General features: G+C 30.1%; 2 protein-coding genes across 7 annotated transcripts in view; one reads left to right on the forward strand and one right to left on the reverse strand.

Annotated features, from left to right (window-relative positions):
- Positions 1-16,088, forward strand: part of LOC148180249 (sodium/potassium/calcium exchanger Nckx30C-like) — a 104,087-nt gene that overhangs the window by 26,077 nt on the left and 61,922 nt on the right. The window lies entirely within an intron of this gene.
- On the reverse strand, positions 1,421-8,382 carry LOC148180252 (uncharacterized). The gene is made up of 3 exons (XM_088048487.1): positions 8,296-8,382; positions 5,161-5,346; positions 1,421-1,585 (listed from the first exon to the last, which is right to left on the reverse strand). The coding sequence occupies exons 1-3, from the start codon at positions 8,380-8,382 to the stop codon at positions 1,421-1,423; spliced, it is 438 nt and encodes a 145-aa protein (XP_087904613.1).

The raw sequence follows: 16,088 nt of genomic DNA on the forward strand, positions 1-16,088 counted from the left end.
ACGCATTCTTTTGCCGAGGAGGGCGCTGCTGCTCGGGCGCTTTTGACATTGTTGACAAATTGAATTTTGGGGTTAGTAAGATTTTTGACTTTTGAAAGCTACAAAAAACACAAACGTAGAACAAAGTAACGATCGTAAACAAAGCACACAACGAAAACTTGAAAAAGCAACAAACAACGTGTAATAATTTGAATATTCAAACTTAAAATTTGAAATGTCAAAAACAATGTTGGTAATAAACCCAATATGGTAAAATGTTCCCAAAAGTGCCCGAGCAGCGGCGCTTTCCAAAGCATATGCGGAGAAACAGTGGAACTACACGAATGCACAGGTCGTAGATATACCTGCCGTCAACGTTGACAATTTAGATTTTGGTTTTGAATAACCTTGATAAATCAATCAATACACTATTATTTCTTGTTGTACTTGGCTTAATAATTCATCGGAGAAAAACTCTTTGGATGCAAGAGAACCATCATGATCATGATCAACATCTTAGCTCTCTTGGCTCCCTTGCGCTCCGATAACCTCAAAACGTCACACCTATCAAACTGACTGAAATTGGATTTGGCTACTTCGAATTTTTTTCCCGGACAAATGTTTGCAAAAGTTTGCAAATGCCAACTACCCTAAAATTCCCTAGATTTCGAAATCAAGTTTTTTCGTTTAAAATGAGGCCAAATAGAAAAAATAGCGTATGATACTTGTTCATAATGCATTTTGCCGCACTTACTACTTTATGACACTCCTCGCTGCGCTCGTCGTGTCTTAAAAACGTACGTGCGGCAAAATGTTCATTATGAAACGCGTTTCATAATATACTAGTTTGCATTTTTGGTGCGGGATGACCAATCACAAACTTCATTATAAAATTTGGCGCCTACACAAAAAACGCTGCAAGAAAAGCTAAGTTTAGACCTTATTTTACACTCATTATGAATAAATCGTCTTTACATATTTCATTTTTGAGACGTTTAAAAGTTTTGACGTTCTAAACTGATACGTGCAACTAGTTTATGGCGAACAAAGACACTAAAAAATATCCGTTATGATCGTAACTTCTCTTTATCCAAGTCGTAAAACGGACATCCCCGATTTTCAAGCATTGTGAATTGGCCTCTCAATAACGTCCATGTTTCATCTCCTTCAAAACATATAAAATCCTCAGGAAAACAAGCACCTCGTCGTCAATTAGTTGTTGTAAAGCCTTCTCATCTCCAGCATCTGATACAACACAGTCGGTGTAGTTTTCAATTAAGAGCTGCCGCCATTGACCCTCTTTCAGGAAGTCTGTAAGACGTAAAGTGAAGAGAGATGAAATGTGTTCCAATATCCGACAGCTTTTATCTTCGCCACCTGTCTCTGAAAGACGACGTCATCCAATAAAAATCGATACACATATCAAGGAAAAAAGAATTTATTATTTTTGGGGTTCTTTCTCGTCGACTTTCGGTACGCCGCGACGTCTTTTGAAGTCCCCTATGGCGGGAACACGTCGGAAAGCGGTTTCTACGATGTCCACGGGCGAGCGGGCGGGGTGGCCGTAGGAGTAAGAAGTCAATAAAGGAACGGCTTTAATTTTTTCCTGCAAACAGAAAAAATGCGATAAAAGCCTGAGTGGATCCTTTACAGTTGTAAACTTCTTAATTCCTCCCAGATCGATCAATCACATTTCGTTCCGCCTCCTCAGAGAGCAATTACCATTATAAAATATTCGTTCGTAGTAATAACGTATTCCAATTTCGGGCTTGAAGACCCGACCCGATAATTTATCTCCGAGGTAGCGTGGCGCGACCCTTAAATCACCTGTGTCTTTCTATCGCCAGTAATTGGAAGCTTTGCCTTTCGTTCAAACTGAGAAAAAACGCATGACTCGCATGCACGGTAAAGTCAAACATGATTCGTGTTCAGCCGTTATTTAGTCAAGCTCGATTTAAAGAGGAATTTTCATGGAATGCCATGTTTCAACTTTAATTATGTACAAACATTTGCACAAAGTGGGGCCAATTGGGGGTTTGATGGACGGCTGCACGTGGTGGAGAGTAAATTAAGCGATTTTTGGAGGTTTACTGATGGCATGAATGATAGGGAAGAAAGTGAAGTTTATTAAAATGTATTTACTGAAAAAACAAATTGTTTTATTATTTTGCACGTTTAGCAGATTTTTTGACAGGAAAAGGGTGAAGTGTCCACCATTAAGAGGAAAACTTTTCAGTACATACTCTAGATGAGGACATGAACACGTTCGCTAAAGAATATTTCTTAATTTTTTACGTTTATTCCTCGATTTTTACTAAAATTGCGCAAACCTCATCAAATCTTTCCGACATTTTTTGCTAAAATATAAAATACCTAAATTACAGAGCAAAAGAATCAAATGTTATTAATGTTAAAATTTTGACAATTCTAGAGCTAGTGCTACAAAATTTGGGGAGGTTACAAATTTTGAGTTATTTATAAACTCCATTACATTGCAAAACTATAAAGCAAAAAAAAACAAACTAAAAAAAATATATTACGAACCAAAAATCTCCTACATTTTTTTATTTTCTATTAAAATTCGCAATTTTCACAATTTTAATTCTAAAATGACAAAATTTAAAGAGTCCCCTAAATTTGAGATGTTTATTAACTCAACCAAATTTCAAAATTATAGGCCAAACAAAATTAATTTTAAATCAATATTTTCAAGATAACCAAAAATCTCTGAAATGTAAAACTTGTAACTTTGACAATTTTAATTCTAAAATAAATATTAATAGAGAGATTACTAATTTTGAGTTGTTTATCAACTTCTTAAAAATCCAGAATAAAAAGCTAATTTTAGAAATTTTCATTTTTATATGAAGTAACCTACACACCTGCACAGTTTTTATAAAACAAAAAAAAAACAAATTTAATTTTTAAAACGTACTAAAAATCTCTCCGATAATTTTTAATTTTTTATTGCACTTTGCAATTTTGACAGTTTTAATTCTAAAATGGCAAAATTTGTAGATGTCACTAATTCTTAGCTGTTTATTAATTCAAAATAATGTCAAAATCATAGAGCAAAACAATGAATTTCAATTTAATAAAATTTATTATTTTGACAGTTTTAGTGCTAGAGTAGAGACTTTGAGATAGTTACTAGCTTTGAATTGTTAATCAAGTCCCCCAGTTTCAAAATAATGGAGAAAAAGAAACAAATCTTAGAAATTTTCATTTTTAAGACAAACAAAAAATCTTCGCCATTTTTTATTGAAATTCGAAACTTTGACAATTTTTTGTACTAAAATGATAAAATTTGAAATGATCACTAATTCTGACTTGTTTATTAACTCAACCAAATCCCAAAATTATAGAGCAAAATGTATTAATTTTAGAAATGAGCTAAAGCAATAAAATTTTTCAAAAACACTAATGCTGAGGTGTGTATTTACTTCACCAAATCTAAAAAAATGTAGAGCAAAAGAAGCATATTTATAACAACTTTCATTATTGTTAAAATTTAGATTTTTGACAATCTTAGTTCAAAATAATAATGAATCTGAGTTGTTTAGTAACTCACTTAAATCCCCAAAATTATAAAGCAAAAAAACTAGAGTATTTTTTTAGGAATTTTTGTTTTTAAGACAAATAAAAAATCTACCAACATTTTTTTTTTAAATTCTCAAACATTTTTTACTAAAATTTTGCAGTTTCGACATTTGTCGAATTTTTGTAGTGTTAGTAAATTTGGCAAAAATGTTGATTTTTTAATTCTGCTAAAACTATCAAATCGCAAAATTATAACACAAAAAAAAAAATAATTTTAAAAATTTTCGGATTAAGAAACGCAAATTTTTTTTCTTAAATTCCTAATTTTGACAATTTTAGTGTTAGAATAATAAAATGTGGGGAGTTTACTTATTTTGAGTAATTTATTAACACTATAAAATACAAATTATAAAAAAATATAAAAAAGAAACAAAAAATCTGTGACATTTTGTATTATATTAAAATTCAAAATTTTGAAAATTTTTCTTACAATGTCAAAACTTAAAGAGGTCGTTAATTTTAAATTGTTTATAACTCCATCAAATCGTAAAATTATAGAGCAAAAAATTAAAAAATGTTAAAGACGATTTAATTTTGACTAAAATTCCCAAGTTTAGTGCTAGAGCAATAGAATTTGAAAAGATTATTATGTTAATAATTTTGAGTTGCTAAATGACTTTACCAAATACTAAAGTTACCGAGCAAAAAAACAAATTTCAGAGATTCTCGTTTTTAAGACGAACGAATCTACAACATTTTTTACTAAAATTCAGAATTTTGACAATTCTAGAGCTAGTGCTATAAAATTTTGGAAGGTTACAAATTTTGAGTTTATTATTAACTCCATTAAATCGCAAAAGAAACAAATTAAAAAAATGTCACGAACCAAAAATCTCCGACATTTTTTTTTATTAAAATTCTAAACTTTGCGACAATTTTTGTTCTAAAATAATAAAATTTCACTAATTATGAGTTGTTTAATAACTCATCCAAACCCCAAAATTATAGAGCAAAATTTTTAATACATCATATTCGAAAAAAAATTGCTAAGAAAACGACATCGATATTCTTAACATGAAAAGAAAAAGTATAAAAAATTGAATGTCCTGTAGAATCTCTTCAGGTTTAAACAAACGTTAAATTGTTAAATTATGTTACATTTTTTACTTGTTGAAAAAACGATCCAAATTAGCACGCAAGACTTTCCCAAATAACAAATCAACCCTCTAAACGGCGTTATTCATACTGGAATGATAAAATCCTTGCTAAACAAACACCACTCAAATTTATTATAATTACTCTCTGTGCTTTTATCACCTATTAAAAAAAATTACGACACCCCTTGGAGTCAAAATTAAGCAATTTATTTAAATGGAAATTAATTTAAAATTGAAATGTTGAAAAGCTCGTTTGTACTTTAAGTGCGTATCTGTTGCGCCGCTTCTCTGCACGTAACACAGAATGATACATAAATAACAAGTATTGATCAGCAGGTTGTCGCAACCTTAAGGCGAAGGTTATAAATAGAGACCTGATTCCAGGCTTTGGGAAATTTTATCCAACTTTGGTTGTGATTATGGCATCAGTTGAATTTTAAGCATGTTCCCAAACCTACATAAAAGTTTCTTTTTATGTACTCACCTGTTCGTAAATGTTTTCTCTAACATTAGTAAGATTTTGGCAGTTGTCTTTGCGCTTTCGTTGATCCCACAATGGAAACACTTTTGTGTAAGCGAAGAACAAATCGTATTCAGCCGTGGTTTTTTGACGTCTTAGAGAATTGTTGAAGTACGAAATGGGGGTTGAAGTATCCAGTTTTGGGGGAACCTGCAAAATTATGTCACATTCTATTCAATAAATTGCGTTACTGTAATCAAGTATGTAGATAGTATTACGTTGAATTAACTGGAAATAGGTTATTTACGATCGTCGATTGTTAGAAAATCAAATTGCCTGCCATTTATTTATGCTATTGATAAATTGAAAATTACTAAAATAATAAGGAGTAAGCTTTTACTTTGTCATGGTGCAAAAATTTAAATTTAACTATCAATTAAAGAATACAGGAATGAACACTTTGTACTTGAATACGCTTTGGATCAATTATTCAGATCTGAGAAAGAACAGATGGCACGAATTTTTGTATCACAAAATGTTTTCATTTCTTTTTCTTGAAAACTTGCAAAGATATTTTTAAAAAAACATCTTATGAATCAAAAAAAATTTGTTTTTAATGTTTTTTATATGTAATTTTGCATACATATGTATGACGAAAGAATTACTGCATCGATTTTTCATTGTTATGCTCTATTGAAAAGAAAAAAACTTGTCTTTATAATGCGCTAACAAATGAATTTTTATTCTCTTTTCGTTTAAAAATTACAAGACAAAAAACAGTGAGGTATTTTCGTTAAATTAGTTTTGATTGTGTGGCCATGAAATTTAAAAAAGTTATTGTTCTAGACCAGTTCAACTGGGCCAAATCCTCAAATTTTAAATCAAAAAACACAGTTTAAAAAAATATATATTTTTAAAGATAAACAATTTTTTTTGTAAAATCTTGCGTTGTTATTTTTGATTCTATAACTATGAAATTTCGGAAAGATATTGGACTAGACTTGCTCTGTAACTATGCCCCATCACTAAATTTTAGAGCAAAAGACACATTTTTTTTGAAAAGACAAACCAAATATACATATACAAAATTTTTGTAAAAATTGTAACTCAGCTAGTTTTCATCCTGTAGCAATAAAATTACTGTCTTGACTAACTGTACCAATTCAATCACAAAAATGTTGTAATGTCCTTATTTTTTATCCTGCCACTGCGCAATGCTAGTGTTGGATTGACGTATGCAATACGTTTTAGATATTATTTTCTATATTACCGCTTTTATTTCGGTTGCTAAATGATTTTCTTTCTTAAACGTTTTTAGTGGCTTTTATTTCAGCACGGTTTTTAGTTTTGAAATGAAAGTCACTAAAAATCGTTTAAGAATATAGCTTTGATTCCAGCAGAGCGGAACTAGTATGGCATTAAATGAAAAAGTACCGATTTTATTACGTTACATAAAACATTTAAAATTTTCCAGGAAATAAACAAACAATGGTAGAATTTAAGCCGTGTAATTAATATTTAACCTATTAATTAGAAAAAAGATTTTAAAAAGGCAGTTAAAAAGTACTTTTCTGTTTTTGTCGGTTGAAAGACAAATCCAATAAGTGCTAAATGAGATTTTATTATCAGGTTTTTGCTGCTTATTTTATGGCAGGGGTTTAATAAAAAGCTTACAATTATCGAAAATGTATAAAAACTTGTAATAAATTGCGTCATAGATTGCTGCAATTTAGGAATATTATTATAAAGCTGAGCTCCAAATTTTACGTTAAAATTAAAAAATAATTTTTGTATAAAATATTAGGAACATCACACAAACATTAAATTTCAGTTAAACATTTTATTGATCCAGCTGGATGTTGCTGATAAGCTTGTTTACAACTATTAATTTGGTTAAACGACCTGAAAAAAATAATGTTCCAAAGTATGTTTTGCTAATTCAGTTACAAATTGACATTCATTTCGTCCCTAATGACAATAAGGTATTCTAGTAATAAAATCGTGTCGTTAGTTACATAAAACTATCAAAATCTGTGCCAAGAAAATGTCAAATTTTAGAAGTATCATAAATATAGCTAATTTAAAAAAAAATCGATATTACTGCATCAAAATTATCTTAGTTTATGTTCAAAAATCAAACCAGAACAAGTTTCATTCTGACACCAAAAATCGTGCTGAAATGAGAAGTCATTAAAATCGTTTAAGAATGGCTCATTCCAGCACGATTTTTGGTGTAAGAATGAAAAATCATTAAAATTTACTTATTTTAAATAGAACACCCCATATATTATTGCTTTTTTAGATTCTGCATCTACGTTAAGGATCACCTTGTGTATTTAAATTGAAACTTTTGGAAGCATGTGAATAAAAATCACTTTTTTATTTCAAATAGAACACCTTGTACCAAAGTCTTTAGTATTTTTCTTCAATATTACACATTTTAATGACCCTAAGAGATTTTTTCTGTGATTTTAGAACCGTTTTACAACTAAAACGTAAAAAATGATATAATTCAACAAAACGATAATCTCCATTTTTTAATGCTCTGAAAAACGACGCTTTTACTCCTCTCTCCACTTTCTCCGTTTTATTTCCGCTTGAGCGCCGCCGTACAAACATAATAAGCTTCTTAGTTCTTATATTCTCATCAATACACACCACCATTATTAAAGTTTCTACAGTTCTCTACGATAAATCAAGATGAACTACTGCAAGGTGCATAAACCGACTTAAAACTTCCACGACTCGTGCCAACTTCCACTTGCTTTGATTTAATTAAGTTTCTGTTGTTGGTTTTCAGGTAGGAATATTAATGTATGAAACCTACGTGGAAACCATGATGTGTTAAATATAATTAGATCAGTTCTTTATAATCCTTCCATCACTTTGAAAAGTTTGCAAGTTCTGCTGTTGAAACCTAGCATGCAACAAAATTAATGCACTGTGCAAAGTTTTAAAAGATTTGCCATTCGAAACGGTAATATTGCGAATTTAAAGGTTTAAATGTTTGCCAACGAAGTGAGCATAAACAAGGTGATTTTTTATTTACTGCTCGATGCATTTTTGTGTAGTATTGCTTTGTCGTTTTATTGATACAGTGCAAACAAGTGAGGATATTTGAACAGAAAATGTACTATTTTTGTTAAATTACATATTTACCCATCCGCTATTTTCAAGTTTTGTCCATACTTCTTCTTTGTTTTTTAGTATATTGATGGGGGTGTGCCACTCTGCTTGTGCGTGCATATTGAATGGAGAATGCAGAAAATTGCGAAAAGTTGACAACTTAATTGTCACAAAAATTTGATTACATTACCCACTTTGTTTTCCACTTTAATTAAAATGCTGAGAATGTATAATAACACTATACAGGGTCCGGCAACACTTGTGTTCACCCCTAAAATTGTCTTTAATTTTAAAGATAAAATTTTGAAAATTTGCATACGCTCATAGTTGCCAAAGCTTCAGACGCCGACGCAAAAATTTATTTTTTATCACCTATGGTTTTGGCGTCGCGACACCTTACAAATGTATTTTTAGCTAATTGTGAGGGTTTGTGAAATCAACCCTTAATTTAATTTTTTTTCAATATAGATGTGTTAAGAATATCTCAGTTGTCATTTTAGATTTAATGTATGTATGTAATTGTATTCAAAACTTGAAAAAAAAATGCTGTTTTATCAAGTTAGTTTTCAATTTTATCACGTCAAAATTGGGAACCACGTTTACACCCATCTGTCAACATCTTGTGTCACAAATGACATCTATCCTTTCTAAAGCGAACGCTTTAAATCGGAACAAAAGTCTTACTTGGTGAAATTGTCGCTAACGATTTCTAGTGTCCAAAACGTGCGACATGCCCAAGTTAATCTAAATTGACCTTCATACGAATCAATGAGTGACTTGTGAAATTTTGGTGTAAACGTAGTTTGTCACTACACCGTCATAATATTGAAAACTAACTTGATAAAACAGCGTGTTTGTTCGCAAATTTTAAATACAATTTGCAGCAGATTTAAAATAAAAACTCAAAAATTTGTATCATAGTTATGTTGAAAAAAATTTGAATTGGCGAATATTACCACAAAAACTCAAAAATTGCTAAAAATTATACTTTTTAGACGTCGCGACGCCAAACAAACCGTGATATAAAAACAAAATTTTGTGTCAGCTTCTAGAGCTTTGTCAACTATGAGCGTATGCAAATTTTCAAAATTTTATTTTTAAAAATGGTTTTAGGGGTGGACACAAGTGTTGCCGGACCCTGTATAATAGTGATTATATACCAAGGGAGAAAAGACACATTTCTAGGGTGAGTGCTATTATTTCCCGAGATCCGAAAGATTGATGGATATTAAAATGCGAATGCCAAACAAGTCGTCTCTCGTGGTTGATATATTTGTACTATTTTTACTTCTAGCACATTTACGTTCACAAAGATATAGATCTCCAGGGTGATTTTTTAAAAATGGCAGGCGTTGTAGAATTATTTATGAACCGATTTTAAAAATTTAAAAAACAAATTAAATGCTTTTAATTTTACTATAAACTGATTATTTTAAAATTCTTCTAAATATCTTAGTATCTTTTGGGCGATATTCAACTTTCTTATTTTAAATTGGCACCCATTTTTTTTTTTCATAATTTGGAAAATACTAATTTTCTTGATTCATAAATGTGTAGTATCTTCTACTTTTACAAAAAATATTTTTTTAAATTATCAAAAATTTAAAAATTTAGGCAATAAAAGTTAATAAAATCTAGGTGTGTGCTGTCAAATAAAACAATACCATTACTGTAATGTCAAAAAGCAGCAAATAACAGAAAGGATTGGCAATCTTTTTTGAAATTATTGATAACAAAAGACAATAATAATTACAAATTAAAAAAAAGCATTACCTAATTTAATTAAAATACTGTTAAAAGGCCATCTCGATTTTTTTATTGCACAATTGACACCATACACTTAGATTTTAGTAACTTTTATTGCCTATTTTTTTCAATTTTTATATTTTTTTTTAATATTTTTTTGTAAAAGTAGAACATATTACCCATTTTTGAATCAAGAACATTAATATCTTTCAAATTATAAAAAAATATGGGTGCCAATTTAAAATAAGAACGTTGAATATCGCTCAAAAGATACTAAGACATTTAGAAAAATTCTAAATTCATCAGTTTATAGTAAATTAAAAAGAATTTAATTTGTTTTTTTAATTTTTGAAATCGGTTCATAAATAAAAATTTCTACAACGCCTGCCGTTTTTTAAAAATCACCCTGTATATTTGACGCATAGATAATTTAGTCATAGTTTTTCACTATTTAATGCAAATTTCCTGTGAGTGATTCTTATTAATATTAATTTGACGTAGGGCATAGTGCAATTCGCTACTAGTTGAACGTGTTACACATAAGCGTAGAATTGACAGGGTTTAGGGTGCGTGTATTAATTAATTATTTTTCGGCAATATTGAATATTGAACGACTGCTACTTGTTATGCACCATTAATGCGAACTGAAATGATGCAAATCTAGTGTAACCAAAGCACATTTTGGACATCTAAAATGAATTTGTTTTACCGCGAAATATTACCACATGATACGCCATTGGGCTCCAACTTCGCTGTCACTGATCTGTCATATGTCAAATCAGGTGTAAGTGTTAGATTCGCGGATTGTGGTTGTTACAAGACACATAAACACTTTTTGTGGGCTTGTCTCATTGTTATGCTTGGTAACAAATAACAAAATAACGTTCACCGGTGCAAAGCACGCAGTTTTTTCTAACTTGAGCAAAATCGTATGGTGTAAGAAAACACATGTCTAAAAGATGTCAACGCACTCTTTGATTAATATTAATAAGAATCACCCTGTATGTTGCTGATGTACAATACCGCTCAAAAGTATTTGCCCACTTAAAAATATTATTAATTCTTTTGAGATTTTGCGGTTATTTTCTGCTCATTCGGTGGTAACAGATAATAAATGCAGGCGTTTCCACACCTAACTTAATTTTCTCCACCATTTCGGTACAAAATTATCACAAATTTTTTGAGAAAAACTTGAAGAACAATAAACTTTTGCAACCACAAATTAAAGAAGTTTTGTTGTCAAAAACCTTCACGATATTAAAAAAACGGTCAACGTCAATCAACACTTTAGTTTTTGCATTTATAGGCTGATGGATTGTGAAAATACGTGGAATATGACTTTTTCAAAATTTCAAAAAGTACATTCAAAAAATTAAAAAATTGATATTTTTTAAAACATAAAAAAAAATTGCTGTTAGCATCAATGAAGTATACAAATAAACACTAAAAACAAAAAACGCCAAACAAAAGCGGAAGAAAGAAATTATTTTGGAGTTACTTAAAAAAATGTTGGTGGGCATTTACTTTTGAGCGGGAGTGTCTGTTGAATAAAATGTTGAGGTAAAGTAGAAAACCCTCAATGTCAAGATATATCATTTGTAATTATTGTTAAATGAAAATTTCTAACCTAAAACCAATAAAACACTTTTGTTTTTCACGTATTCATGACGTTTGTTGCCATCCTCACTAAATATTTTACTTAATATAGGCAACCCAAAATACGCTTGTCTTTATCCTTGTAGCAGAAACAATCAGTTTCACAGTTTGGAAGGGGACGACATAATGACATGTTCTCAAGTTTGTATTAAAAAACATGCAATTAAAATATAGCAGTGATGAAAAAGACTTGAATTTTTTGCATATTTTAAGATCAACGATTTAATTTTAGTTTGATAGAACATGATTTTTAACATTGTATCAACAACAAATTTCGAACAAAAAACAAACTTTTTTTATAATTTTATTCAAGTTTAAAAATTTCGAGTAATCATTTTTATTTGTGGCTGGGCCATCAACTTTGGCCGAAATGGTATAAATTTAAGGTTAAGAACTGGAGGATTAAACAAACTTTGTGAATTCTCTGATTCTAATAAACATTCTTGTTTCTAGCCCGTCATTAAAACTTTCGAATAGTTTAATTGTGTCAGTATGGATTTTACACTAGAACAGATAATTTTCGTTGTGAAGAACTGTCATTACGTATAACCCAGAGACAAATTAAAGTCGGCTGAGAGCCCTGGAATTCCTGAGTGTCAGGCAACACATTGTACACATCGTAGACAACTTCACTTAAAATACTATCATTCTAAAATATTACATTGTCTTTATTTTTTTGTTTCATATTTATTTTTGGAGAACATTTTTTTTTATTTAAGACTTTTCCTGAGATGTTTATAACATCTGCTTAAACTTGATTCAGATTGACCTCACAGTCTCTAATGCTTAAATTAAATTCTGTATATTCTAATTTTTCTTGAATGTTTTTCTTACATTCTAGTAAATTTTGGGTAAATTTCCTATAAATATTCTATATTTTTATTAACTATGCATACATTCTTATTAATTATTTTGTCAGGTTTTTTAGATTCTTTTGATTTAATCTGGTTTCTCTAGATTCTACCTAATTCTCAGATTTTACTTGGCTTCTTTCTAGTCTTAATAGAGCCTTGATTTATTCCAAATTAGTAATTTTGTCATTTTATATTCCAAAATTTTTCGATTTTCTTTGATTTACAAATTTTATTTATATTAGATTTTGTTTTATTGTTTTCCCTCATTTTTTTTTAATTCACTTTGTTAGATTTATGTTAATTTTTTTTTACATCGATTCAAGTTTACATCTAGGTTTTGGAAGTTTTACCTCTTGTAGGCGCTTGTAAATATAATGTTTCCGAAGATTCCATTTGAATGTTAATTTGACGTTTACAATTCATGAGGCCAAAAAACCATTTCTATGCCATTTTCTATCTTATTTATAATAATAATTCCTAAATTTGTTTGTTTCTCATTTTTACAACATTATTGGTATTTTTATCAGTATTTTATTATTAACTTGTATCTTTAATATTATCATCTTAATGTCAAATACTGTATTCGTTCTTTTATCTTCTCTTGAATGTTTCTGTCCATAATGTGCTACTGCTTGTAGTTTATCTTATTACAAGTTTAACACTAACGTCTTTCCATTTTTTTATTAAAGCATTTTTTATTTCTCTTTATTATTAATTTGTTTATTTTCTTTTTTCCACTTTCTTCTACTTAAATCGCTTTCGAAATTCTTTTTGGATATTTTTCTTCGCACTTAATTTTTACGAAATTTTATTTTACTCATTATTTTTCTATTTCATTCTCCATAACCTTATTGAAAGACTTTTTAGTGGTTAAATTTTTTATATTCTATAACTGGTAAAATTTGATTTAGCCTGAGAGTTTTGTTGTTCACTTGAAAATTAATATTGGAAAAATGGCGGCTGCGCCGGGAAAATAAAAACATTTTTTTCAAATTCAAAATAATAGAAGTAACTACTATTTTTTTTTAAATCCTATTTTTGAAACTACATACTAGGTAACTATTTAAAAAAAGCAGTCAATAACGTTTCAATACAATAAAATGTCAACACTTTTTAACTAATTCATAACTTATTTCAGAGCATCTTAGATAATATTTAATTATCTTTTAAATTATTTTTATTATAATCTGACAACTAAACGGGTATCAATAAACTCTGTTTAATTAAAAACACGTCCGCCAGCATTATACAAATGGATTTTACTACAGAAACACGTTTCCGATTAGACGATTCAATCTCATTTAATCTATAATTTAACCTAATTTTTTCTGGGTCAATCGTTTCAACTTGACTGCAGATAACTTCAATTTAAAGGTTATCTATCATGAATCTTTTATATCAAAACAACTATCATTCACTGAAAAGAACAATGCGCTGTATATTGAACTTTTAATTGTAGTAAAATTAAACGCGCTGATGCTTAAAAACTGCAATTAAATCGACTTTTTACTCCTGCAAAACAGATAATAATTATAGTTTCTGTAGTTTACTGAGAGTAAACAAAATATTCCACTGCAATTAATCGTTCTTGTTATCTTTCTGACGTTAGTGTGATCTGACCCCGATCGAACAACAAAAACTTGGAGCTGTTGAGGTTTTTCCATGCAGCAGCAGCGAATTGTTCGACCTCAGCAGCTGCTCAAGTTATCGATTGGTTGTGCTGTAGTAGACCATGCCAGAACCGAGAGATCGCGCCAAAAGCTAGTCAAGGTCCGGGCCCGGAATCACCCGGAGCAGCTAACAAAATTGCCAAATGCAGGGCGTTCATTTTTTGTATGAGCCACACATTTTACGTTCCTCAAACCTCCTCGTCTTAATTTTTGCATACATCATAACAGACATAATAAACGATTACGTCAATTTACGATTAAAAATCCCTAAATATCCTAAAAATTAACCAATTTTTTCATAATACCACAACACAACTTTATTTGTCACTGTCACTTTAAAAAAAATAAGTAGGATTTTTAATGAAGTTGCCTATGAAGTGTATAATGTGTTGCCTATGCAAAAATGAACTGATAAAGTGGCCACTCTGTATATAAGTCAGCAAAAAGCATTCCCATGATCCACAATAATTTTTCAGCTCGTTCAGATCCTTCCACGTAAAAACGAGTATTTATTACTGCGGCCAAAATGGGTAATAAGCCTATTTGCAATTTAATGTTTCAAAAATTCAAATTTTTTTTATCGATTTTTACTTGTCATCGCGCCTTGTTTGTAATGAAGATTTTTTAACGCATCGCATGTCTGACGGCTTGAAACTAAAACAGAAAAATAAAAAATTAGATTTTATGCTCGCGATTCTTGTGCCACGTGATCGGAACTAGCAAAAATGGCGTCGACCTATTTCTAAATTACACTTCTTGGTGTTAGATTTATCAGTTTTATTCAGAGCTTAGTGTTTAGAAGCACGAAAATGAGCTAAAGTTGAGTTGTATGCACTTTTAACACGCCGAAACAAGAGCAACTTTCAGAGGTGGTAAAAACCGGTCGTTTCGAACCAATAATCATAATTTCTCCATAAAGGGACGAAAGAGTTGAGGTTTGCTGTTACACAAAAAATTGCCAAAACTTTTTTGGCCGGCTCCCAATTTCTCTAATCCAGCAAAAACCGTATCGCTGCGCAAATCTTAGATCAAATGACTGAAAAGCTTTCATTGTATTTATGGCACTGGATTGGTTTTTGTCCAAATTCATGAAAGTAGTTCGAATTTGCCGCTAGCAACATAAAGCTGCCAAGGAAAATCACAAGTCTGCCAAGTTTTAGAGTGAATAAATTAGGACTTGATTTTTCATCCTTATAATTTTGTTTTAACAGACTTTACATTGTCTTATCTCAGAGTTTGACTGAAAGGTTCTGTAAAGCTGATAAAGTTAGAACACAACATCCAGAAGTTTTAATCTTCAACAGCTTATTATATTTTGGGTTAATTTATTAGGAAAACTTATTTACACGTGTAGAATCGACAATCTCATTTTTGGCCTCTTGAATTGTAAACACGGTTCGTCGGAAGCAACTTTTAGATCGAAAAAATTGTCCAAACTTAATTTTGATTGGGATCGATTCGTTTTGATTTTCTGAATCGGAAAATATCAAATTTTAAATCGATTTGTTGATTCGTTTTTGTTTTATAAGAAAATTATTATTAGCCCATTTTGTACGTGTAGATGACCGAAGAGTTAAAGTTCTGTTACTGCAATAATTTAATTAAAACTGAAATAATCAAGAAACAAAAGTCTGTATTCAAACAACAGTCTTTATTTACAACAATTTTTTAAATATAATAATAAAAACCAATTGAGATCAAAAGTCTACCAAAGTATACATATTATTTGGATTTGAATTAGGAGTACTGTATCTCTCCAGCACCATTTTGAAATCGCAGTGGGCCGCTTCAGAAGCTTGTTTACTGAATACTCTCAATCCATTAGTAAGTACTCTTCAACAATGTGAAAAACAAATTGCGTGAATTTTAGAGGTAACTTTGATGTTCATATCTAAGAAAT

Source organism: Gnatocerus cornutus, chromosome 1 (assembly GCF_029298725.1).
Source record: "Gnatocerus cornutus isolate USDA-ARS CGAHR chromosome 1, icGnaCorn1.1, whole genome shotgun sequence".
Classification (NCBI taxonomy): domain Eukaryota; kingdom Metazoa; phylum Arthropoda; class Insecta; order Coleoptera; family Tenebrionidae; genus Gnatocerus; species Gnatocerus cornutus.

Bases quoted from the DNA above. Each gene is read 5' to 3' on its own strand.
- LOC148180252 (XM_088048487.1), bottom strand. From the start codon at position 8,382: ATGCACGCACAAGCAGAGTGGCACACCCCCATCAATATACTAAAAAAC. The intron at 5,347-8,295 runs GTAAATATGTAA...ATAATTTTGCAG, and splicing joins AACTTGAAAATAGCGGATGG to GTTCCCCCAAAACTGGATAC. The intron at 1,586-5,160 runs GTGAGTACATAA...TTCTGTTTGCAG, and splicing joins GAGAAAACATTTACGAACAG to GAAAAAATTAAAGCCGTTCC.